Below are 22,969 nucleotides of genomic sequence, written 5' to 3' on the forward strand. Positions count from 1 at the left end.
CGGGCGGCCGCCTTGACCGCCTCCCGCGAGCCCAGGAGGCCCAGCTCGAAGGCCGTGCTCGGCCGGTCGCTGTAGCGCACCACCCCCACGCGCGTGCGGCCTGGGCCCACCTCGAAGGTGTCCACCAGGTTGGCCACCCACTGCCGCACCTTCTCGAAGTCCTCCTTGCCCACGCTGGAGGACGTGTCCAGCAGGAACACCAGGTCATAGTGGACGCTCTTGCAGCCTGCGGGGGACGGAGGGAGGGCGAGGTGGGGCTGGCAGCCGGGCCTGAGCCTGGACCCGCTCGTGTCCGGGCCCACACCGGGGTCAGGCGCGGCCCGATGCGGGATGGAGCATTCTTCCTCTCACCCTCCCTCACACCCCGTCCCTCACCATCACACATACGCACCCTCAGACCACACTCCCACAGTGACACACACACACTCACACTCAGATATTCACTCCTGCACTCTTACACACCCCCACACATGAACTCACTCTTACACTGCCCCAGTACACACACACTCTTACATTCTTGCACACCCACACATATTCACACATTCTTACTCCCCAGTAACACACTCACAGACTATCACACACATTCACCCTCCCATTCATACATAAAGCATGTATTCACACCATCTTACACTTTAGTGATACACAGGTAACACACAATCACATCATATTCACACACATCCTTACACACCCATATCTGCATTCATACTCTTAGTAGCACACTCACAGACTCACACATTCTCACACACCACATGTATTCACACATTCTTACACACACATCCTTACACACTCTCCCACTGTCCCTCCGATGGGGGACACATTCCTTTCTCACACGCTGTCCTAGATCAATAGCACTGGCCCTTGCACACACATGCACTGCTGACACCCACACAGCCTAACTGTGATCTCTCTCACAGTCCCACACCCCCACCCACCCCGACAGGCACACACTGATGTGCCCACCCCACAGTGCCCCACCTGCACGCTGGGCCTGGCAGCCCGCACGGCCACTCCACAGCAGACACACCCACAGGAGCCAGGGCACGGCGCTCCCTTGGGGGCGGGACATGGCTCTCTTGCTCTTGAAGACAAGCATTCCTTGGCCAGGAAGAGACTGTCAGTGTCTAGTAGAACATTTCCTGTGTGGAGAAAGAAACACCCTTAGGAAGTGCCCTGGAGTTGAAGGGCCATAAGAGGCAGCGCAGAATCCCGCCTACCCTGGCCTTGGGAAGTACTGTGGGTGGGCCCAGCAGAATCCTCGTGTCTGGAGGCCTTGCAGCCCCTCTTCCCTCCTCTGCTTCATCTGTGAGACATTCAATGACCAAAGCCAGAGTCTTCCCTGAAATGTTTCACCCATCTGTCTTCCCATCCACCCAGCCCACAAAGAAAGGCAGAGGCCCTACCAGGCCTACAAAGAAGAACAGCATAGTGCTAGGGACTGCACACCGCCCTGCCTGGAACTCCTCAGTAATGCGCTCTTTCCACCCCTACGAACATGACTCAAAGGGCTGCCACAGAGCAGGACCTCCTGCTCCTGACCTCATCCCTCTCCCCATTCACCCAGTGGCTGCACTGCATAGCTGTGAGCTTTCCAGCAATTTCTCCCTGAAACCAGGTCTCTTAAAGCCCCTCCTCTCTGAGACCCCACATTTGCTCTGAAAGCCTTGAGGATACTCAGCCCAAATTCTACTCCCTTAGGCTTTCCCTGGCACCTTCCTCCCTAGCCAGATGAGGCGCCATCCTTGACGACCTCCCGTGACCCCTGAGCTCCCACCTTGTTAGCTGTGGGTGCCACTCTATCCATTTGCCTCTTTGTCTGCCCCAGTCTCTACCAGATCCTCAGGGACTGATGCCAAGCAAACCAGTGGGCAGGGATTAGAGCCCGGCCTGCAGTATGGACACTCAACCAGTATCTCCAGGGAGTGAGGGGAACATAAAAAACTTCTCACGGGTCCCAAAGCCTGAATACTTGTGATGGGACAGGGTTGTCTCAAAGGCAATAAGACATGTGTGCCTCTCTTCTTCAACTATGAGAGAATCCTGGATTTTTACGTTTTAATGAACAAAACACAGTAAGCAGACCATGAGGGAATAAGTTGAAAGAATCATACATGCTCAGTATTTTAAAAAGAAAAACACATCCCATGAATTGAGACATCCACTACAACAGGAGCCACACACCACCAACAGCACCCTGGACTGGAGCTGAGAGGTGAAATGCAAACAAAAACGAGATGGAAGGGGAACAAGAAGATATAAGAATGTGTGAGGGTGTATGTGTGTGTGTGTGCATGCAAGTGTGAGTGTGTGCAGGTTGTGTGTACACATGTGGGTGTATATGTATATGCAGGTGTGTGTGTGCATATGGATGTTTTCCTCTTTTTCTTTACATTTTTCAGAATTCTGTTGACATTTCTGTCCCTGTGAATTGGAAGGAAACCTCCAAAATCCTGGATTCCCAATGAAGGACAACATCAGCAGAACTGAACCTGATGACAAACACAGGCGAACCAGCCTCTACCCAGTTCACTTGCCCTGGCCACGCTCCTTGCTCCCTCCCTCCCACCCCCTCCACATGCAGATATGCATACACACACACACACGCGCACACACACACACATACACGCACACACATGCACACACACGCAAGCTGCATATGCATTGAAAAGCAAGAAACCCTCCTGAGTTTCATTGGCTACCATGTCTATTAGACCTCAGACAGCCTCTGCCCTCTTGTAACATAGAATTTCCAGTGATTTCCAGGAAAATTCTCTCATCCCATCTTCTCCAGACTGCATCCCTTGTTCTGGGATGCCATTCCCTATCTTGGTCTCTGCATGATAGAGCCTGTCAATTCTTACAACTCCTTGACGGTCCCCATTTTACAGATCATCAATAACTAACTTTTGCATGGGAAGGATCTTGCCCCAGCCATACTCCTAGCCATTGTGGCTCTGGGGAAGGGTGCCCAGTAACTAGCAGGCACGTCTCGAAGAAGAGCCACTCTGTCTGCATGGCATCTGGATGTCCTTGCTCTACCTACAACCCCTCAGCCCTGAGAGGAACTTGTAGAACTCTGTGTTCCACAGGTCAGAGCCTCAAGACCTCACATTCTTCATGTTCTCTACATTTATCACACACCAGTAAACTGCACAACTCTTACAATACCAGATTTCAGATGCACTTTACCAAAAGGATTGCCCTCATGCTGAGCTGCACACCAATAACTAACACAGTCTGTTCCTGACCTTCACCTTCCCACACACCACGCGGGGATAATTGGTCCTCTGAATTCTGCTTGCAGGATGGCACCTCCTCCTCCATGCCTGTTCCCTCTGCAAGGATGCAGGCACTTGGGAAAGGAGCTATTCTTCATGTCCTCTTTGGCTGACTGAAGCTAGAGGTATCCTTAATTGAGGTTTAAGAATTGATTTATTCCCATGGGGGCTGGCACTGGGCCTGGTCACAGCATGTAGTGTATCACACTACATTGATCTGCCCCATGGGTCTGTTTGCCCCAGTGCCACAGGGCTTTCCAATGGCAAGAACTAAGGCCTACTGGTTTCTATAGCCTCAGTGACAAGTATAAAACACAGACCAGAGCAGGTCCTCAGTTAATGCTTCTTTCTGAGAGAAAGAAAATGAGACTAGAAGAGAGAAGGTTGATAATTCAAGTGTTATCATTTCAGATTTCCATTCCTGTGGATCTGAAAAGAACTTCCTAAGTCCAGGATTAGCAGTGAAGAACAATATCCACAGGACTGAGCCTGATGACACACACGGACAAACCAGCCTCTGGGACAATGCACTCCACCAGACACACATGGGAAATAAAAAGGAACAAGCTAAATGCATGTTGGAAATTAAGAAGCTACTTAGGAAGCTACTAAGAATCTGGATTACTGGCCTGGTCTCAGGACTGGACAGAAATAATCCTTTCTCCATTCTATTTGGACATAGTGGTGATAAGTTCTTGACCAACAGTAAAGATTACCTAACTGCCAGTTAGCAACAGAATGATGTATTAAGTGTCTGCTCCAAGTTTATCCCCATTTTCAATCCTATTGAATTCTCAGGTTCTGACACTAGGCTACATCAAGATCTCCCCTACTTTATAGGTGAAAAGCCACAGCATATAGAGATGTCTGTTCCTCGAATGTTGGTAGGAGTGCTGGGATTCAAACCCAGGGTGAGTGTCCATTCTCCTCATCCATGGCCACTCTACATATCCTCTCCTTCCATGCTTAAGACCTGTTTTCTCTTAACATTATCTCTTGAACAAGGTCTAGCCTGACAAAATCCCTCCTGAATTTCAATGTTATTGAACTCATTATCGGTCACCTAGAACTATATCTGTCACTAGAACAATTAATTCTAATCATAATTTCTAATGTTAGACACTAATAGGCAGTAATAGGCCATTTTCTTTAATATGTCACTGCAGACACTTTTGTTCCTAAGTTTTGCTCATGTATAATTATTTTCTTCAGGTAGGTTTTTAGGAAAACACTTAGAAGCTCCTATTGGTTATGCAAGAGTCCTGATAGGAATATTGTTTTCCTAAAAGGCACAGGTCTCCATCATCCCCACCAATACCTGAGTGTGCATCAGAGCTCTCTCACCAGATACTGGGCAGCACTGACTGTGTCATTCCTTTAACCTTTTCCAATGCAGATAGGGGAATAGTCTTTCTTGTTTTCCATGCATACCTTGACCCAGGAGGTTTATTGTTTATTATTTTCCATTGGGTATTTTTTTTCATGTGACCATCTGCAGCTGAGAGTCTTTATCACTGTTATAGCCAAGGATCTGGACAGGGTTTTATCCTTAACCATGTATTTATTCATTCAATAAATATTCACCAGATGTTGCTGCATGCCAGGTGCTGAGGAAAGGTGAGTAAATGATCCTGGACCCACCCTGGACAGGCACTAGCTGATTCCTGAGACATGATAAGATGTGTCCCAGAACAAAGCAGAATCAATTGAAGGAGTGTGGAACCAGAGGGGAAAGAGGGGGAGCTGTCACCTCACTGTTACAAGGGAAGGCCAGGCTTCCTAGGTTTCTTCCAATGGAGTTCAGAAGGCTGAGGAGAGCCAATGCATACAAATGATAAATGACTGAGTTACACTTGTATTGGGCCTCTGATACCAAAGCCCACACTTACCATGTGCTTACCAAATGTCTCAAACCATTCTAAGGGCTTCATATGCAATACAGTTATACATTCAACCTGAACAGCTGGCATAATTAATTCCATTTATAGAGTAAGGGACAGAGGAACAAAGGGCTTCTGTTACCTCCCTATGGGTCCACACCAAGGAGTCAGAATTGGGCCCAGGTGGTATGAACACAGCCCACAGTCTTGCTTTTTTGGGTGGCTGAAATCTCAGTGGAACAACATTGAAGACATAGAAAGAGAAAGGAAAAGGCAAAAGATCTAATCACACTAAGACAGTATGTCACTCAGGTCGCCAGAGGGAGAGTGCCAAGGCTTTACAGATGAAAGAACAGGGCCAAGGGAAGAAATCTCCAGACCAGACCCTAGAGGGCAGAGAACGGCCTTCTTGTGTCTGCCCATGTGTTAACTTATCTGAATCCATTCTGTTAAACCAACCTTGCATTCCAAGGGGAAACTTTCTCACTGGGCTGTGGTGCATAAATTCCTTTTATACATTGTTAGATTTGATTTGCTAATATTTTATTGAGGATTTTTATTGAGTATTCCCCCTGCTTCTCTCTTCTAGAAGAGATAATACAGAGAAGAATAGACTGCTGCCCAGGATAAATAGAGGGCTCATAAAAATGTCCACCGAGGGAGGCAGCCCGAGGTAGAATCCTTGCTACACCCCTAGTGACTGAAGGAACAGTTCTAATGTTCCATTCCTCCTCTGTGGTGGGGTAGGGAAGAATTGCAGGAAACATGCTGCATGGAGCTGGACACAGAGTTGGCGTGCAGGAAATGAGGGGTTCTGGTTCACAGAAAGATCTCCTTCACCCTCCTGAGCCCACCTCAGGTCACAGCCCCAGTAGGCAGGGACATCTCTCTGCCAGGAGTTAGCTGCCAAGTCGGCATTACACAGGCCACCATTTCACAGCCCCATTTCTGGGAGGCAGAACTCTGCTAGTAGGCCTTGCAAAGCCCAGCAATTAATTAATTTACTGAGCTGAGTTCCTTCTACTAACTAGCCCGTCACCATAGTAACTAGCATTCCTTATCCAGGGACCCAGAGAAAGGGGGAGGACAAACACTGGGCAGAAAGCAATTTAGAGAGAGAAAATGGGATTTGACATACTACTAGGGCAGCCTGAGCAGAATCTGTGTTCTCTGCCTGACTCAAGAGACTGGCCGCTGCTCACCCTGGGTGGGGTCCAGGCAATGTGGGAACTCTAGTGCCATGTTGCCAAGTGATAGGCCAGCTTCTGGGGTAGAATCTGGTCTGGCTGGCATATAAAACACATGCATGGGGTGAGTGGCTATAACCAGACCACCAAGCTGTGTTTTCCTTCCTGTCACGGCCTGGCTATGAGCTCTGGCACATACCTGCCAAGCTGTCTGTGGCACAAACTGTACTGTGAACAGAGAAGAAAAGTTAGGGCTGTGTGGCTTCTGTCTCAACAGGGCTGTCAGGGAGTCAGCCAAGACCACTGGAGACACTGCATTCTCGACTCAAAACTGTCCCATGTAGCATGAAACTTCTCCTCCTCCTTCAGTGAGTGGGAACTCTGAAGGAGTCCCATGCCAGCTCAGACGTTGCCGTTGTCATCATTTGGCTTCTCTCAGGGGCAGCAAGCAAAGTGGTGAAGATTTTCAATAAATAAAGAACCTCACCGAAATTCAAGTATTCAGATCCCCAGTTTCTGCACACAAAGTATCCAAACCAGGGCAAGGAACGTAGCTCTCCTGGACCCCAGACCCTCCACACACACACAGTACATCTCATAAGCTCTTTTGATTTAATTAATTAAGAATACAGAGCCTGACCATGGAGTATGCTCAGGGCATACTACTTTCCTGATACTTCCAGTCCTCAGTTTCTTCAGCCATAAAAGATAACAGTGTCTCTGAATTCAGACATCTGTGGAGTAGATGGCATGAGACAACTGATCGGATCATTTTAATGGAATACAACACTGTTACATTGTCACCACTGACTATCCAGAAGAGAGAGATCACCTGAGCTCCACAAAAGAAACAATTCACCTGACCCCCACAGAGACTTTGGCAGATGCTGACTCCACAAGGTGCCAAGTGCTGCTTTGTAACACTAATTCAGTGATGACATACACACACATTGTCGTTTGCATACTTCACTGTGTCCAGTGAGCTTGTAGCATAGTGGTACAGAAAGACACACACAAGCATGGTTACGTATCTATGTAGTCAGCATTCAAACAGAGAAGGGGATGCAGAATTGTGGGCGCTGAAAACACAAGCACCTGACTCAGGCCCAGGAGGTCAGAAGCCTTCCTGTAGAAGGTTAGGCCTGAGCTAGTCTTGTAGGGTCTGTAGGGGTCAGCAGGAAGACTGGGGCTGTCTTGCCAGAAAAAGCCTGAATCTTCTCTGTTCTCACTCCTCCCATGAGCATAAGAATAGGAATTTGAAGTAGAGGACAAAGGGAGGCTGGGACCTAGGTGGAATTCATGGGGCACAAGGCATGTGAGAGCTGAGACTTTAAGAACAAAAGAAGCCAGAAACTTGCACAGTGACCTGAGTACACATCTCAGAGACCCCCTAGGGCTGAGGGATGACTGCATGCATGGGAGTGGCATTACAGCTACTGATGTACTCTAGGGAAGTCTGCTGACAAAGAGGATTTGGGTCCACGGAGAAGGCCAGGCACACACTGGAAAGGGGTAACAGCACCAGCCACCAGCAAAGTGGTCCAGGGGCAGATGCTCTGGTGTTGAGAGACCTCAAGCAGATGGGGAGAGCACCCAGGAGGAAGCCGGATGACCACATGGAGCCTCTGGGAGCTGGTTGGTGAGGGGGTTGTGATGGGGGCAGCCCCTCCCCCGGGTGACAGAAGCAGGTAACCCCATCCAGGAACCTTGCGACCCCTGTAAGGCAGATAGGAACGTTTCATTCTCTCCCTTTATCAATTTTATTTTATATTTCCTGTGTGTATAAATATGTCAATAATGCAGGGTAATGTTAGGAGAACAGAACAAATATAAAGTATAATGTTGGGGAAGCAGAATAAATATACACACATAAAGTGTATTCATTTTTAAAAAAATGCAGTGTGCATACAAGTTGTCTCTGGGTCATCTCCTCCTGTAGGTGAGCTAAAGATCCATGAGGCTCAATAAATGCACATAGTTATGTCACCAGGGGCCACAGGGCCTTGCTGAGGAGAGGAAGGAAACCTTCTTCAGTACACATCTTTTACCTTTCCCTGCCCTGTGGCAGAGAAGTTAACTCACTTTGCTAGTGAACAGAGTCTCCCTGAGAGTTTCCCAAGCTTATTATCTGCCCACAAAATAACATGTAATAACAACCCGGTGAATCGTTCAATGGCCAAGTCCCCCGCTATTCTTCGATTCAGATCCACGGCCTCAACAAGACAGCAGGTGTTTGAATAAGAAAATCCCTCCTCTTCTAGAAAACACCCGGCTGAATTACAGACTATCTTCATCAATGGGGGTGTCTGTAGCAGATAAAGAGTTTCCTGGGTGGCTTACAAACACAGACTGATTTCTCACAGTCCTGGAGATTGGAAGTCCGAGATAAGGCACCCGCAGATCCTGTGTCTTGGCTCTCCCCGGGCTCTCTTTTCATTCAACCCCCCACAGGAGGCAGGGGCAGAGGGCAGAGGGTGAGGGAGCTCTCTGCCTCTTTTATTTGAACACTAACCCCATTCCAAAGGGCCCCACCCCTGTGACCTAAGTGCCCACTCCACACTCTCTAAGACCCTCACCGTGGGAGTAAGTTTTCAAGATATGAAATGCGCCCCTGGGGCCCAGATGCAGTCTACAGCAGATAGTCAAGCTGACGGACCCCTCACCTCTGGCCCAGGTCCCTGAGAAGCAGGGTCCCATTGGCTGTGATTAACGAGAGGGCACATGGGATGCAAGTTCTCTATCAGAGTTGCTAGCTAGGCTTTGCTGCACTGAGAGTGCACAGAAGCACATCAGGGGATGTGGGGGTCCGAGGTGATAGGAAAGTCTCACTGTTGTATGAACCTGAGGTCCAGCTGGTAGAAGCTGGGTAGTATGCATGGTATGAGTCACCCCTGGATCCATGGACAGGCCTCACAAGTACGCAAGGAAACTCCCCTCCCTATTAGGAGTCCACTCAAAGTCAGTGACATTCTGGGTCAGAACTGATTCACCACACACAGGTCGTGAGCCACCATTTGTCTCTTGCATGGATAATACACCTCAGGCCAGAACATTGCTCTAGTTATTAAATAATGGCAAAGGCCAGGTCTACATTCTGGGTACACAACTTCCTGGACAAGCAAAACCCTTTTAGAATGAGATGAAGTTAATGTGGAAAGGGCCGCACAGGACATAGCGGGTTCAGGAATGGGAGCGCTCTGAGCTTGGAGCTCTGTAGCGGGTAGCCATGCTCAGTGACTGATTCATGTTTATTTGAGTCTTACACTTCAGAATGAAGGAAGTTGGGAGGGAAAAGAGACTCCCAAGCCTAGGTATACCACAGACCCAGAGTGTCCTGAAGCCATCTGCACCCTGTCAGCACACAGAGGCTACTTCCAGCCTGGTGCTATGATCTTCTGCCTTCTCATCTCCCTCCTTCAGGATGGAGAGTCCATCTTGTTTTAGGTGGAACTCTCCTCTCCTCCATGGGTGTGGTCCCTGTGGTACGCCCATCTTCCTGGCCAGTGGGTAGAATGGGGAAAACTCAGACTTTCCTTCTTCTGGATGCTGGAACGTGTTGAGCTGGGATGGGCACACTGACCATTGGCTGGGCAGAGATGTGTCTCCATTAGAGGTCACCCACATGACCATTTTGTGAGGAACAAGACAAGGTTCTTCACTCCGTTCTTTTCACTAGCTTTGCCGAGAGATTTGGGCTCTCACAAGACAAACCTCTCCTTGTCTACATACTTAAATTTTAAGACAGCCAGGTGCAGGTGGCTCACGCCTGTAATCCTAGCTACTCTGGAGTCTGAGATCTGAGGATCATGGTTCAAAGCCAGCCCAGGCAGAAAGTCCATGAGATTCTTATCTCCAATGAACCACTCAGAAAACCAGAAATGGTGCTGTGGCTCAAGTGGTAGAGCGCTACCTTTGAGCTGAAGAGCTGAGGGACAGCACCCAGACCCAGAGTTCAATCCCCACAACCAACAACAAAAAAAAAACACAAAAAACTTAAGACTGTGGAACCTGGGTCTTTCATTCGTAAAACATAAAGCAGGTGCTTGCGTGCTGTATTTAACAAGACCTCCTAGTGCTTATTCTCTCTCTTTCTCTCTCTCTTTCTCTCTCTCTCCCTCTCCTCTCTCTCTCTCCCTCCCTCTCCTTCCCTCCCTCTCCCTCTTCTTCTCCCTCCCTTTCTCTCTCTTCCCTTCTCCTCCCCCCAGCTTTCTTCACCTCCTTGGGCTCTATATCTTGCCTCCTCTTCCTCTCCCTTACTACTTAGACAACTCTGCATAGATATGCTTTCTCAGAATGCCCCTGGCCAATCATCCCTCCCCTAGGGCAGACATCCAAAGCCCATCCAGACACACCTTCTGCCCACCCTTCCAGGCATGAGACAGCCACCCTTCCAGCCAGCCCCACCACCTGTGGGAGAGAACGAGCCTTGCTCTTCATTAGTTAAAAACACTTGTTTCCTTAGTCTGTGTAGACATCTGAGAGCCACCACAGCCTGTGCGTCCTTTCATATTTTTGGTAAGGAATTCTGCCCAGTTTTCTCCCCCCCAACCACCGCCGCACACCGCCTCCTCTCATGAGAGGGTGGCTCAGATTACAGGGGCTTGAGGACAGGAGATATTTCTGTTTCGTGTATTTTGAGCGTGTCTGCTCTGGTGAAGCAGTGCATATAAATAGCGCTCCCAGCATCTACATCATCCCAACAGGATCCCCCTTTTCTAGAGAGGGGATAAAAAGGCCCACCCAGGGGCTCTGTGGTGGGGTGAGACCGCGGGCCATGGGCAGCAGGTGGTACCCATGGGCTGCAGCCTCCATCACTTGGTGGTCACATGAGCTCAGCTTGTCTCTCCCAGCTTAGTCACCTCACCTGGCTACGAATCTGCCTCACCTGTTGCTGGGAGGGATTGGATTCCCTACCCGTATCTGGTTGCCAGTTAAAGACAGTGTGGAGAATGAAGATAGACAGGAAGTCAAACTCTTGACTTACTATGGACACTTGGTAAGAAGAGGCTGTCATTACCCAAAGAATCCTGTCCATTGCCCATTTCACAGTCTCCCATGGGAACCCACATAAAACCGTGTGATCTAGCACAAGACCCCAGGGTCTAATGTGGTCAGACTCAGGACCTGGATGGCCTAACTCAGGACCCCAGGGTCTAAAACAGGACCCCATGGTCCAGCCCAGGACCCTGTGATCTGATATAGGACCCCGTGGTCTAATGCAGGACACTGTGATCTGGCCCAGGACCCCATGGTCCAACTCAGGACCCTATGGTCCAACTCAGGACCCCGTGGTCTAATGCAGGACCTGGTGGTTTAACACAAGACCCCAGCTCTGCCTTGGAACAACCACCCCATACAAGCAGAGAATAGTTTACTTCTCAGGGCACAGATCCCACACCTACACAGACCAGCATTTCCCTGCTTACTGCACTGTGTACATTTGTGGAGCCTCTCGCTACCCTAAGCACAGACATCCCTGGTTCAGGCTATTCTCCGGCTTAAAATCCTCTCTCTGGATGCACCAAGCCTGACTGACCCTAAGCTCCTTTTCCACATTCACATCTCATAAACCAACCCCTAAAGACTCCTCTCTGTTCCTCCCACACCAGCACTTTCTTTTCCTAACTTCCAACATTGTCTCTGATGGTACCTCAGAGACAACAGGAAAACTCCTACTCAGCCTTCAACACCTAGTTTGCATTTCCTCTCAATTTATGGCTAACCTCCTTTGTAGCTTTGTATTTGTTTGCTGACCAGGGCTTTCAGGGCCCTGAGATGACCCTGATCTCATTTGCCAAGACTTCTCACGGGGCTGCGGTCCAGAGGTGCTTGGTGCACTGCTCAAAACCACAGGGCTAGCTGACAGAAAAGCCAAATTCTGACCTAGCCCAGCTTCATGACCACCCCCCAGCTCAGCCAGGCTCCCTACCGAGCCAAGGTTCCAGGAAGCCAGGTGAACTGACAGGCCTCCCTGGGCCTCTCTATGCAGCTAGGAAGTCACCCTACTGAACATGGTCCTTGTCATTAGGACATCCAACCCCATCATTCCATCCACCGACATAACGGAGATGCAAACTGAACTGCAACTTCACTCAGCTCGCACCTATTTACATGGCCAGAGTTTTGCAGGCACTTCAGAATCACTAGTGTGTGTGTGTGTGCATGTGTGCATGTGTGCATGCCTATCCTGGCACTTGAACTCAGTGCCTGGGCCCTGTCCCTGAGCTATTTTGCTCAAGGCTAACACTCTACCACTGAAGCCACAGCTCTACTTCTGGCTTTTTTGGTACTTAATTGAAGATGAGAGTCTCGTGGACTTTCCTGCCCAGGCTGACTTTGAACCTCTATCCTCAGATCTCAGCCTCCTGAGTACCTAGGGTTATAGGCCTGAGCTACCAGTGCCCTATTTCACTATCATTATTTTTAAACCATTTCATTCTGTAAAGATTGAGTCTGTGCCCAGCATGGCACTGGAACCAGCGGTTCTGAGCTGAGCAAAGCAGAGCTCATGAACTCAAGCTCACTGCCGAGTGGCAACAACAGCTGGGCAAGGCATATGAAGGAGGGGGCATATAAAGCCAGAATTGGTCACTGTTGCAAGTTCTGCAGAGGCCCAAGGACATCCCCTCCCTGCCCCTCTCTGCCCATCACCTGATTGGCTGGGGTAGGGGTCCAGTGCCACTCCCCAATATGCTCACAGCACACATCCAATCAAGTGGAACAAATTCTTTTTTTTTTTTTTGGTCAGTCATGGGACCTGAACTCTGGGCCTGGGCGCTGTCCCTCAGCTCTTCAGCTCAAGGCTAGCGCTCTACCACTTGAGCCGCAACATTACTTCTGGATTTTGCTGCTTATGTGGTGCTGAGCAATCAAACCCATGGTCTCATGCATGCAAGGCAAGCACTCTACCACCAAGCCACCTTCCCAGCTCAAATGGAACAAAATTCTCACAAGTTTCCTCCATAGGAGATCCGAGGGAGGCTTCTTAGAATCCAGACATGATGATGCCAGCTAACTATGCCTTTCCATATTTGTCAGTATTAGTCTCCAAATTGTTTGAAGGCTGGGTTTTAATTGCTGGGTACATTTTGTATATAGGAAAGGTTATTTGCTGGAATGTTACTACTAGTTATAGTAGTAGGATACTACTAGTAGTAGAATGTTACTACCGGGAGGTAAGACTGCAGAAGGATTGCTGGCACTGCTGCATTTGTAGCAAGGCATCTGTATTACCTTTATGATTTAAAATGCTCCAATAGGTCAGACATGGTGGCTCACACCTGTAATCCCACCTACTCAGGTGGTTGGGATCTGTGGATCATAGTTTAAAGCCATCCCAGGCAACAAAAATCCAGAAGACTCTTCTCCAAGATGGAAGTGGAGCTGTGGCCCAAGTGGTAGTACACAAGCCTGAGCAAAAAAGCCAAGCAAGAGTGTGAGGCCCTGAGTTCAAGTCCCAATACTAGCACGGGCACTGGCATGCACACACACACACACACACACACAAAGAAAACTCAACTGCAATAAATAACACCATTTAGACAGAAAAACTATCACCCAAAAGACACATTTGCATTTTCATGTGAATTATATGTTTACATTTATATGAATTCTGTTTAGCTTATACCTATTTGTGTGAGTGGCCTACATTTATATTGAAATCAATCAAGAATGTGAGGGGTGTGGGCTTTGCACTATGAGTTTGAAGCCAGGCCTGCCATTGTCTTGCTATAGGATTTCCATGAGCCCCACGTGTCTGTCTACAAGGAAAAGCGTCACTCGGAATGAGTACCCGAGATGTGCACAAGAGCATCATGCAAGAGCATCAGGAAGCATGCTATTGAAGCATGCTATTTTTACTTTGAGAGAGCTCAAAATATGTCATGAGAAGGGATTTAATTTATTCTAAGTATACCCCAAAACATGAACTAAAGACTGACTGAAACTGTAGAGAAGGCTTTCATTTGGATAAAAGGAAGAATTTTTAACCACATATCCAACAGCATACAGGCTGATTTTGGAGGAGGTCACATCTCTGTGAGCACAGTACACAGGTCCCTGGGGATGATGTGACAAGACAGGACACTGCCCTCAGTAAGGAGAGAGTACACAGCACCCAGATAGGTGCATGGACATGGACCTTGGATACAAGCCAACGAAACGAATGATTTGGTGGCAAAACCCTGAATTAGATCTCAAAGTGTTCTCGTTGAACTACATCTCATAGTTTGGTGGGTCTGTTTCATCATGCTTCATCTTATTGTGGTAGGAACATTTGACCTGCCCTCTGCTCTCTGAACAGACTGCTGAATGTATGAGTGAGTACTGTTCAACGCATGCATTTGTACAGTACATCTCCAGAACGCACTTGCTTTGATGGGAAGATCGCTGGTGTAATGAGAGTGTTACATCCTTTTTATTTTTTGGCAGTTGTGGGGTTTGAACTCAGGGCCCGAGCACTGTCTCTGGTTCTTTTTGCTCAAGGCTGGCATTCCATTACTTTAATCTCTAGCACCACTTCTGGTTTTTAAGTTGTTAATTGGAGATAAGAGTCTCATGAGGATTTTTCTGCCCGGGCTGGCTTGAACCACGATCCTCAGATCTCAGCCTCCCAAGTACCTAGGATTACAGGTGTGAGCCACCACCAGTGCCCAGCACGCCCGTTTATTTTCAATGCAGCGGTATCAGATGGGTGTTTGTGAGTGGTTGGCTTATTCTCATCTTGCAGCAGCTTGTGCCTCTGCGATGTGGCTGCCTGGCAGCCCGATGCAGCTTCATGCGCCCTGCATTGGTTTGTGTGGTTGCAGGGAAGGGTTCTCTTTACAGATGACTCCAACCCAAAGATTGTGTAAAGTCTGAACTACTTTTCCAAAATTTAATTATGAGCCAAACTTAAAAAGAGAAAACATAAAAGACAATTCCCATCTTTACTAGGGTACAGCCAGGGTTGGCTGGGGTCAGTGACCTGGGAGAGATCAAATGGGAGCAGATGGCCTCCAGAAAAGAATTCCAGTTCTTTTCTGGAGTCAGGCTTTGGCCTGACTTCCAGTAGGGTGTCTCAGGACCACCAGGTTGGGGAGAAGGGGAGGAGCTCATGCTTTTGCTGGGTATTTGCCAGCACTCATCTTTGTTTGTGTTCATTTTACCCCAACTTCTAGCCTCTCAAGTATGTTCAGTCCTATTATCGCCTGAGAGCCACAAATGCCCCATGTCCTCTGAAACTCTGTCCCTGGGGAATCATCTGGAGTGCATCACCACGTTGGTGATGCTCACATCAGCACCAGAGGGCGAAGCTTAGCCTATCATCACTCATTCAGTCCAGGGAATGTTATAAACATGCTACACTTATTGAGACCAGAGAGCAAGTGATCAATTTTGTTAAATAATAAAGCTGGGGGAGAGTCCATTCATGCATTCATTCATTCGTTTGTTTGTGTACTCATGCATTTTCAACAAACTCAGCTGCCCCAGTCAAGTGCAAAAGAGGAGATGACAGCCTGGCAGCCCAGCCTCAAATCGGAATTCTGCCTCCAACACACACACACACTCACACACACACACACACACACACACACACAGGCACACACATGTATAGGCATCTACTACGTGTGTGCATACACACACATATCCCTATATATAGACACATAAACAACTGAGACTGAGTCTTCAGTGAGGAGAACGGAGAGTCACCCCTGATCCCTGGTCTATCTCTGCACGCAAACCAAGCCGCCACCCCCACTGTCCCATCGCCCTCACTCTGCAGGTATCTGTTTCCTCATCTGTAAAATCAGGGAACTGTATTTTGCATATCTCACCAGATTTCACAGCTATTTTTGCCAGCCAGCTCAGCAGATCTGCTATTCCTGAAGCAAAGATTGACTAAACAATCCTCAGAGATTGTTCCTACCCTAAGAATTCTTTGTAGGCCTTTGTCATTTTCAAGTATTCTTTGGGGTTGGGGAGCTCTGTATCAATAATTGCTGTTCTGTTTTAAAGGGGACCCCTCCCCAATATAGGAGGGGAAAAACCTTGGTTGACCTTCAAATGGCCTTTGGACTGTCTCCCTGTGTATGTCCTCTGTCCATCCTCAGGCACATCATCCCATGTCTCTTACTCTGATTTACAAACTGAGATTGTTTATGGCCCTGGCTCACAATAACAACCACACAACCTGTGTTCGCCTTCTCCAGAAGCAGCAGCAGCACCACTGGAGAAAGAAGCTGGCAGGAGGAAACTAGGCTGAGAAGCAAGCTCCTACAAAGAGAAGGATGTCAGGTAGACATCCTAGAGACCTTAAAAGCTCACCTGGTCCAGGCTTTCAAGTTTAGACCAGCCCACCGACAGTCCTCCAAAATGGCCACCCAACCACTGTCCCATGGTGGGGAACTCAAACCCCAATGTGTCAACCTCTACTGTCTCTGTGCAGCTATTCCCACTCACCTGGAATCCTGTGTGTGGTGAAATGTCCCCTGCATCCCTCCTAAACCCACCCTTTGGGGAACAGAAGGACAGATCAGCTATCTCTTCTTTAGGGTAGATCCCAAACCCAAGAAGACCTTCCCATGGTAGTGTTTATCTGTCCATGTGCACCACAGATTCCCATCCCAAAATATCTAGGTTTCTCTTTCCTGAGTGCACATCTACTTATCTGAGCCCTTCTTACAACAGACTCATATGGAGAGAGGTAACCGGTCGGGGCAGGCACTCTCTAGGTCTGCAGAAACCCTGCTGGACATCCCCAATTGCCACAAATGACCAGGGAGCCCAGATGCTCTGTCTGGAGTGGGCAGCTGCTCCCAGCCCCAGCCACTGGCAATCTTGTGGGAAGTAAAAATAATAAAATAGAAAAGGGGAATTAGGCTAAAGTTTAGATTTGTACACAAAATCTGGATGTATCATGTTGGCAAATCATTAAAAGAATTGTGAAGCACTGAAACTCTTCACAGACTGGAGCAGCCTGTAGGCTACTTATGGAATCATGTTGCAGGTGTTAAAACTGTAGAGAATCGCGGAGAACCTCCTAGCACACACTTGTGCAAACATACACACTTGTACTCCAAACACTTGAAAGAGCCCATGACAGTGAAGTGGGTCATGTACCCCTAGAAGACCCTCCTGTCCAACCCAGTACCGGGCATCAGTTCAATGACTTCCTGAAGTCAGCCAGTAGCTGAATGACAAAGAGGGCCCAGGGTCAGAGGGGGGGGAGGGGGGGGAATGCAGGGGATAGTGCTTCCTTCTGCAGCTTACTAGATGAATGAGGCAAAGTAAACCAAGACAATGCATGGCGGCTGGGCACCTGAACCTTCTTCCTCCCATACTTAACTGCACACAGCTGAGCAGTGCACCCATGCAACAGTTCTCTGACAAAAATGGAAGGTTGGGAAAGAACTTTCTGGAACTCTGAGCTAACTTAGAGGGGTGTCTTAAGGAAAAGTCTTTGACTTTTAAGGATTTTTCCAGGTATAAATTATCAGGAGGAAACAGCGATTGGGGGCTAGATTGATCTCTGTTCACTAAGAAGCACCTGTCTAGACTCTGCACGATAACAAGAAATACAATGAAGTTCTGAGCAGGAGGGGGGGACTCGAAAGTCCCCTGCAGCCCAGCCTGACAAGCTCTCTGCCAGTCGCCACACGCAATCTGCCTGTCCAGTCACAAATCGAATCCAAGTTATGCTCCATAAACCAGGACTACCGTCTAGTCTGCCATAGACTACAACGCACAGAAGAGAAGCACAAAGGTAAAAACATTTCAAACAAAATGCTCAGACATTTCGGGAGACCTAAATGCAGATGGAGGTTGACCTTCCCACCTCCTTCCCCGTCGTTCGTTCTGTATCGCTTTGCTTTTTGTTGCTGGGTCCGGGACTTGAACTCGGGAGACCCTGAAAACTATCCCTTCGTCCCGGCCTTGAAGGCTAACGCTCTGCCACTGGAGCTCCCAACTTGGGGCTTTTTGCCTGGCGTCTCCGGGAGTTTCCTGCCCAGCCTCGTCTTCTAACCACGATCCTCAGATCTCAGCCTCCGATTCCGCACTGGAGCGTTGGAAGAGGCCGGTGCATCTCGGCTACTCTGCCAGCAGCGACTCCTCCAGCAGCTCCCGGCTCTGGGAGTCAACGCCGGGCCCCGCCCGCAGCGCGCACGCGGCTCACCTGCTCTGGAGGCAGCCCGCGCCGGGGCGGGGACGCCGGGCCCCGCAGCCCTCGGGCCCCGCGGGCCGCGCGCTGTCAGCGTCCGGCCGGCCCGGGCCCGGAGAGCGAGCAGCGAGCTTCCACACCGTTCGCGCGCGCGGCTGGAAACTTGCAGAGTCGAGGATAAAGTGTGCCGTGTGCGAGAAACCGGAACACCGAGACGGGGCGGACACTGCCTCGGCAGACGCGCAGGCAGACGGGGAACAAAGCTGTCCCGAGCCGCCCGGGGGGCGACCCGAGCTGCGGGGCTCCGGGGCTAAGAGCGGCTGGGGCGGGGGCGGGGCCGGGCGGGGCGGGGCCTCAGCGCAGAGAGGCAGGGGCTGGAGAGGGCGGGGCCTAGGGCGGAGCCTGGGTGGGCGTGGCCTGGAGCGCGGTGGGACAGGACCTGGAGGGGGCGTGACCTGGAGCGCGGAGGGTCGGGACCTGGAGTGTGGTGGTTGGGCCTAGAGGCGGAGGCTGGAGTGGGCGTGGCCTGGAGCGGCTTGGAGTGCGGTGGTGGGGCCTAGGGGCGGAGCCTTGGGTGGGCGTGGCCTGAAGCGCGGTGGGACAGGATCTGGGGGCGTGGCCTGGAGTGTGGTGGTGGGGCCTAGAGGCGGAGGCTGGAGTGGGCGTGGCCTGAAGCAAGGTCAGGCGCGGCCTGGAGTGCGGTGGAGGAGCGGGCCTGAGGCACGGCGGGGGCGTGGCCTGGCACGCGGTGGGGGGAAGGGGCGGGACCGGGCGGGGGAGGGGGAGGAGGGTCGGGTTGGGCTGGAGCTCCAGCCTGGTGGGGAGGCTGGTAGGGTCTCAGGGACCAGGACAACAGCTTCAGACTCCAGGGGTTTCTGTGACCGCCCTCAGGAAGCCTGGGGAGTGAGGACGACTCTCCCCCCTCCCCGCATCCCCTCTCCCCGTTGTAGGCATCACCGGGTATTTTGGGATATTTGGTGCCTTTGACGGCGGAGTCTGAAATAGCCACCGCCAGGCAGCTGCTGGGCCCGCTGGGGGGAGGCTCCCTGGTCGGGCCCTGAGCCCTGCCCCGTGGGCGCAGGTGAAGCCTCGTCTGGGGGGGGGGTCCCCGCGGCAGCCTGGCCTCCCAGGCCCTGGTCCCCGCGGGAGGGCGGAGGGCATTGTGTCTTTATTGCTGGGTGAGGACAGTGAGGGGCCCAGGAGAGCAGGGAGGGCTGCCAGGCTGGCCTGGGGGGCAGGCGCTGGCCTGGGCACCCCCCTACTTTTTTCTCTTCTAGCGCTGTTCCTAAAATGGGCCAGGCCGGAGTATTTTGAACCGGATGAGAACATGGCTTAATTCTTGTGACCTGGGCGCCCCAGGAGGTTCCTTAGCTCTGGGATGTCTTTATTTGGCCGCCTGCTGAGTAGCAGCAATGAATAAACAGACCGAATGGGCTCCTCTGTGACCCGGGGAATTTCAGCAGCCTGCCCTGCTCCCCTGTCCTGCACCCCGTGAGTGACAACAGTTCAGAGCATCCACTGGGTGCAAGCACCGGGTGAGCCGAGATGAGGTATGCTGGGGAACAGGCGCACCCCCCCCCATCGTGGACACTGGCCAAGAGTTCCTGGTCAGAGGCGCGGGACACAGGAAGATATGTGTCATCCATCGGGAGCATCTGCCTAGAAGGATTGGCGGTCAGTACCTTAGCAAGGAGTCCCGTGGTGGTGTGCTCAGCATGGGCCAGGGACTGTGAGAAAGCCCTGGGATGTACCCCTGAACCTGAACCTGCCCTTTCAGTTCCTGAGCTCCACTAAACACTGGGTGTAGAGACAGATCCACAAACCAGAGAATGGACGAGAGGAACGCTGGGGCCTAAGAACAGAAGGCAGGCCTCTCCACAGAGCTCAGGGTCTAAAGAATGGGAGAAGCTGCTGTGTAAAGGGGACCCTCAGTGATGGTTCGAAGGGTGACCTAGGGCTCACAAGGGCCTGGGGCCTCTGGGCAGAGGGAAGGACCTGGTGTGGGATGGGGAACCCCTGTACCCTGGGATTGGGAGGTGGGTAGTGTGGTGGTGTTGAGTTAGGGAACTAGGGATTGAATTAGCAATCATCTTCACCTGGGGAAGGCAGGCTAGCCCATGCAGATGCCCAGCTTCCCTCGACTCCCTGGAGTGGAGTTCCAGTGCTAGAGGACAGGCAGAACATGGTAGAGACCTTCTTGCCCCCAGCTCCTTCTCCCTGCTGCCATGCTCCAAAGCCAGGTCTCCTAGTGAAGATGAATCTGTGGCTTTGACGACCATGCCTGGCCTCAAGGAAGAGGAGCGCTCAGTGGCTTCTGCTTTGTGTTCCCACATCAGGGGTGAGAGGCCTGGGACTGGAGGCGGTAAGCAGAAGCTCTGGAAAGACAATTGGAAAGCTCTCTGTCTCCCTTCCTTCCTCCTTTGGACTGCTGTTTCTCTGCCAAGATGACAAAGGGATCAAGCATGCAAGATGTATTAAACAGGAATAGAAGATCCACATATAGATCATTGTACACACAAGTATGCGGATACATGTTTCACAGAGGATAAGGAAATGTTCCAAGTGGCTTCTTTTTTCTTCTTCTTCTCATTCAGCCACTATGATGACTAATGCCAATGGCAAATAGTACACAAAAATTTCAGGGGTCCCCAATCACAATTCATACTTCTCTCTGAAATATTGCCTGTTTTGTATTCAAACCGTTTATATTTATCTGTCTGGGGTCATAGTCAGGCATTGTCAGTCCCTTCTCAAGTCTATCACCTTTTTCTTTTATTAGTCCTTGGACAATCACCCTAAGCCCCTTTCTCAGCATGACCTGAAGTGTAAATGCCCCAAGAGAAGGAAGGTATGGTGAAGGTATGTTTACTCTTAAATGCCTAGATTTCAGAATAATTTGGAGTACTTGACTGGTACTCCTGTAAATACATGTCCAATCAATAAGTTAATAAGTGAATGAAATGAATTGTGCATCTGTTTGGCCACTGTGGAATGGTGGTTCATGGGTTTAGACTGTCTCCCTCAATTGTATTACATGACAGCATGGGCCATGGAATATGTGAATCTCCTACAGCTCTACAAAGTTACCATGCACCCAGGAATTTCTAGATAAACAGAGATCAGTTAAAAACATCTCTCAAACACACCTTGCAGGGAAGAAACAGGAATTGCCCTCAATAGCATGATACTTCGTTGCAGAATAAGACGCATCCTACAATTGTTACTTGGAGGATGGGCTTCCTTCTTGTTACACTTACTCCCTTCTATAGAAGAGCAGACTAACAACGATCTCACTCCCATTTATTACATGCCTTTATTTTTGTGAAATGGGTCAATCAGTGCTTAAGGGAAACCTAAAGTAGTTTGGGATTGTTCCTTGGGCTCTTGGAAGCCAGGGTCTTCCAGTAGGGTAAATAGTCACGGCCCAGATGCCGGCTCTGGGCATATTGGCCTCTGTGTCTGTGCCCGGGGGACAGCCTAGGCCAACCACCCTGAGGAAGAAGCGGTGGTGGCAAGTGTGCCCGGGCTGGCCCACAGAAGGCCCAGCAGGTCATGTGAGAGCTAGGTGGGGTCCATGTAAGACCCAGACAGACTCACCTAAGGACCCGGCATCCGCACTTTCCCATGGTCTGAGTGAGAACAGCCATGATTGCCAATTGACTACTGCACCTGCTCTCCCCACAAGTACCCTGTGCAGGTAGTTGTCCAAATCATCATCAGCTCTCCCTCCCACCCCCGGAGTCTCTTGATGAGTGGCATGGGTGGGGGGGAGAACTGTTTGCTGCAGGAGCTCTGCTCAGCCTCTTCCTCCACCTGCTCCAGGATGTTTTCCCGCTGGCCGCCAGAGGGAGGGCTTGAAAACACAAATCCAGTCCTGGTTCTGGATCCTTCTGTGTCTTCCCTTCTCAGCAGGGTTTCACAGCCAGCTTACCTGTACTGTCTCCCACATCCTTTGTTCCCTAGTGGATTTCGCTGTTTGTCAGCGTAATAACACATAAATACAAAATTTATGTGTTAATTCTTTTTCTCTTCAGCCAGAAATGAGATGTTCCAGGCCAGGAGATTCAGTTACTGCTCTGTTCCCAGGACAGGGCCTGGCCCTCAACAGGGAAGGATTGTTGAATGAGAAAATAGTCAGGGACCTGCTGACTCTCTCTCCATGTGAAGGATGGGGGGAGGCGGGTGTCTGTCAAGGAGGGCACAATTGGAGAGGAGGAAACAAAAATCTGGATCAGGAAATGTGCCACCACCAGGTTTGAGGGACCTAGGAAGAGCAGTAGACCGCCCAGGCTGGAGCTCTGCAGAGGCGGACAGCAGGGCTTGCATGTGAGAGGGGAACACAGAGGTCTGGGGCTAATATCACTCCAGGCAGATGGGGAAACCAAAGAAGGATCCAGAACCAGGACTGGATTTGTGTTGTCAAGCCCTCCCTCTGGCGGCCAGCGGGAAAACATCCTGGAGCAGGTGGAGGAAGAGGCTGAGCAGAGC

General features: G+C 50.3%; 1 protein-coding gene across 1 annotated transcript in view; it reads right to left on the minus strand.

Moving 5' to 3' along the window:
* The window catches only part of Col22a1 (collagen, type XXII, alpha 1), a 155,337-nt gene extending 132,907 nt beyond the window's left edge, over positions 1 to 22,430 (minus strand). The window contains exons 1-7 of the mRNA XM_013025135.1: positions 22,413 to 22,430; positions 22,215 to 22,315; positions 18,497 to 18,643; positions 16,514 to 16,596; positions 3,044 to 3,073; positions 976 to 1,050; positions 12 to 226 (exon numbers count right to left, since the gene is read on the minus strand). Coding sequence (XP_012880589.1) covers positions 12 to 226; positions 976 to 1,050; positions 3,044 to 3,073; positions 16,514 to 16,596; positions 18,497 to 18,643; positions 22,215 to 22,315; positions 22,413 to 22,430 — 669 coding nt within the window. The remainder of the gene's footprint in view (positions 1 to 11; positions 227 to 975; positions 1,051 to 3,043; positions 3,074 to 16,513; positions 16,597 to 18,496; positions 18,644 to 22,214; positions 22,316 to 22,412) is intronic.
* Positions 22,431 to 22,969: the final 539 nt, after the last annotated feature.

This window comes from Dipodomys ordii, unplaced genomic scaffold (assembly GCF_000151885.1).
Source record: "Dipodomys ordii isolate 6190 unplaced genomic scaffold, Dord_2.0 Scaffold82, whole genome shotgun sequence".
Classification (NCBI taxonomy): domain Eukaryota; kingdom Metazoa; phylum Chordata; class Mammalia; order Rodentia; family Heteromyidae; genus Dipodomys; species Dipodomys ordii.